Here is a 2,500-nt window from a genome sequence, read left to right as displayed (position 1 = left end):
CACGTACAGTGGGCTCAGCATCGTCGCCAGCACGTTCATCCGCTCCTCGATCTCCGCTTCTTCGTTCTTCACCGACAGCCGGAACTTGCGCACCGTCTTGGAGCGGGCGTACTTGCAGCCATTGTAGTACATGGACCAGCTGCAACCGAAGCTGTACGAAACGCCGCACGATTCCGGATCGAGTCCTACTAGTCAACACACGGAGCGAGCGAGAGAGAGAGAGAGAAAATGTCTATTAATGAATTGTCATTCTCATTTCCAGTTTTCCGGTGGACAGACCTTGACAAGCGCAGGTGCGGTTCTCGTTCGTGGCACACCGCCGTACGGTCGGCAGCCCGAACTTGTTCAGCTTCACCGTCAGCATCCGGTAGACGCTGTCCGCTTCGTGCGTCGGTATTCCGTCCCAAACCACGATACAAATCACGATGTACGATGCCTTACACCTGAAAGGAGCAACCGTCGCGGAGCAATAGGGTTAGTAAAAACGGGGACACGCGTCACGAGGACAATGGCTGGCTGGCGCTCTTTTATGTGCTTGGGTATAACACGATCCGACCATCGACTCACCGGTGCCCTTGCCGGCGCTTCACCACGAACAGCAGCTTCTCCTCCTGGTCGATCCGCCGGATCACCCACTTGGCGATCGGGCAGCCCTGGCTCGATTTGCCCTCCTTGCCCGTGTACACCACCTTCTCGATGCGCAGCTGCTTTCCGGTTAACCCAACGCGGGTCTCAGTCTCTCGCCGTAGCTCTTCCAGTGTAGCAGCGCAACCTGCGGGGGAATGCCGATTCCAATCAGTACACCAGCTCGTCAATGAGGCAAGTTCAGAACACTTACCAAGATGCGTATAGTAGCTGCCCGGTTCCGATGGAGCCTTTTCCGTACCGCCACTAAAACAATCACAATCCGGTGCTTCCGGTTTGTGCGATTTCTCCAGCTTGTCCTCGTCGGCTTTCAGGGCCGGATCCATCGGTTCCTTCTTGACGCTACTCTTCGAGTCTTTCTTGCTCTTGCTGCCACCACCCTTGGAAGAGGTGCTGCCTCCGGTGCTGCCTTCTGTTTTACTCTCACCGTCGTGACCGGCGTGATTGTCCTTGGATTTGTCCTTCTTTTCACCCTTTTTCGACTTGGACTTACTGCTACCACCACTGGTCCCGCTCCCAGCCGTACTGTTACTGCTGCTGGTGGTTGTGTTGGTGGTTGTCGTGCTCGTACCGGATGCTGTGGCCGTCGATGGTGGTGCTACCGGATCCTGTTCGTTCACTGACGGTGGTACAACACCCCCCAGCCCTTGATCTCCCGTTGCCCCACCGAGGTACGCCCCGGTATCATCCGTTTCCAGCTTGATCGGTAACTGATCGCCCGGTAAGAGGCCGTTGTTCTTCGGGATTGGATACGTGTGCGCCGGGATCTGTTGCTCAAAGTTGGTCTGATGTACGATCGGTGTCGGTGTGATGGCCGATGGCAGGAGTACCGAGGAGTCTGTACCACCGACTGCCCCCGAGCTACCAGTCCCGAATGCCGTCGTTTGGTTGTGATAGTTCGGATAGTTCTGGCCACTACCATAACTCGAGTAACTCCCGTACGGTGAGTAGTAACTGTTGTAATCCGTTGCGGACGACTTTGTCTGACCGATCTGTGATTGTGTTTGCCCATCCGTTCCGCAGCCACTGCCGTAATCACCGTAGCGGATAAAGTTCTGATAGTTCTTCTCGTAGCCTCCGCTGCCATCGAACTTGGTGCTGGTGCTACTGCTGCCACCACCACCACCACCACCGGTCAGTGACTGGGACGTTGACTGGGATGAGCCCTCGTCCAGCATGAGGCCCGGTTCCTTCTTCACCGACATCAGACCGTAGCTGCTGCTGCCGCTACTTCCTCCGCTCTGACCGGTCGGATGATGGAATCCTCCCGCCTGCTGCTGTTGCTGCTGAAGATGGCTGGTAGAGAATCCACTCGAGAGCTGATCATGGCGGAAGCGATTCAGCGAAGATTTGTCATCGAGCAGGAGACCACCCGACGCCGATTTGCCATCGAGCATCATTGAACCACCGCTGGCCGCTGGTGAGTAAACGCCGCTTCCACCAGCCATCAGTGACTGCTGCCCATGGCCAACAATGCCACCGTTCGGTGTTGTCGAACCCGATCCAGGATATGTTTGATTCAGGTGCCCCGCGTACTGCTGTTGCTGCTGCTGGAGATCGTGATGCATAAAGCTCGCGCTGGAGCTCGAGTATCCTCCCTTACTCGGATCGTGCGCTTGATTTAGATCGAGATGATGGTGATGATGCTGCTGCTGCTGCTGCTGTTGCTGATGCTGACCACTCTTGGATTGTTTCCCATGCTTGTCGCCTTTGGCCTTCGATCCTTTGCTACCGGACGGTGAACCACCGGATGAAGGCGACGAGGAAGCGGACGATTTGCCCATCTTGCCGCCGGGTGGTTTACCGCCAAGGTCCAACCCGGGCGAACCACCTCCTCCTGGATCCGTATTATTCT

At 56.4% G+C, this 2,500-nt stretch overlaps 2 protein-coding genes across 6 annotated transcripts in view; one reads left to right on the top strand and one right to left on the bottom strand.

Annotated features, from left to right (window-relative positions):
* LOC126577598 (high affinity cAMP-specific and IBMX-insensitive 3',5'-cyclic phosphodiesterase 8) overlaps positions 1-2,500 on the top strand; it is a 403,282-nt gene that overhangs the window by 29,213 nt on the left and 371,569 nt on the right. The gene's annotated exons all lie outside the window — the stretch shown is intronic.
* LOC126577593 (DNA N6-methyl adenine demethylase) overlaps positions 1-2,500 on the bottom strand; it is a 127,221-nt gene that overhangs the window by 2,772 nt on the left and 121,949 nt on the right. For all 3 annotated transcript variants that reach the window (XM_050239342.1, XM_050239344.1, XM_050239343.1), the window contains 4 exons: positions 839-2,500; positions 568-772; positions 280-443; positions 1-185 (listed from right to left, as the gene is read on the bottom strand). The exon at positions 1-185 is cut by the window's left edge and continues 94 nt beyond it; the exon at positions 839-2,500 is cut by the window's right edge and continues 1,702 nt beyond it. In XM_050239342.1, coding sequence (XP_050095299.1) covers positions 1-185; positions 280-443; positions 568-772; positions 839-2,500 — 2,216 coding nt within the window. The remainder of the gene's footprint in view (positions 186-279; positions 444-567; positions 773-838) is intronic.

Source organism: Anopheles aquasalis, chromosome 3 (genome assembly GCF_943734665.1).
Source record: "Anopheles aquasalis chromosome 3, idAnoAquaMG_Q_19, whole genome shotgun sequence".
NCBI classification, from domain to species: domain Eukaryota; kingdom Metazoa; phylum Arthropoda; class Insecta; order Diptera; family Culicidae; genus Anopheles; species Anopheles aquasalis.
Note: the sequence above shows the minus strand (reverse complement) of the source record. Positions and strands in the feature narration are given on the sequence as shown.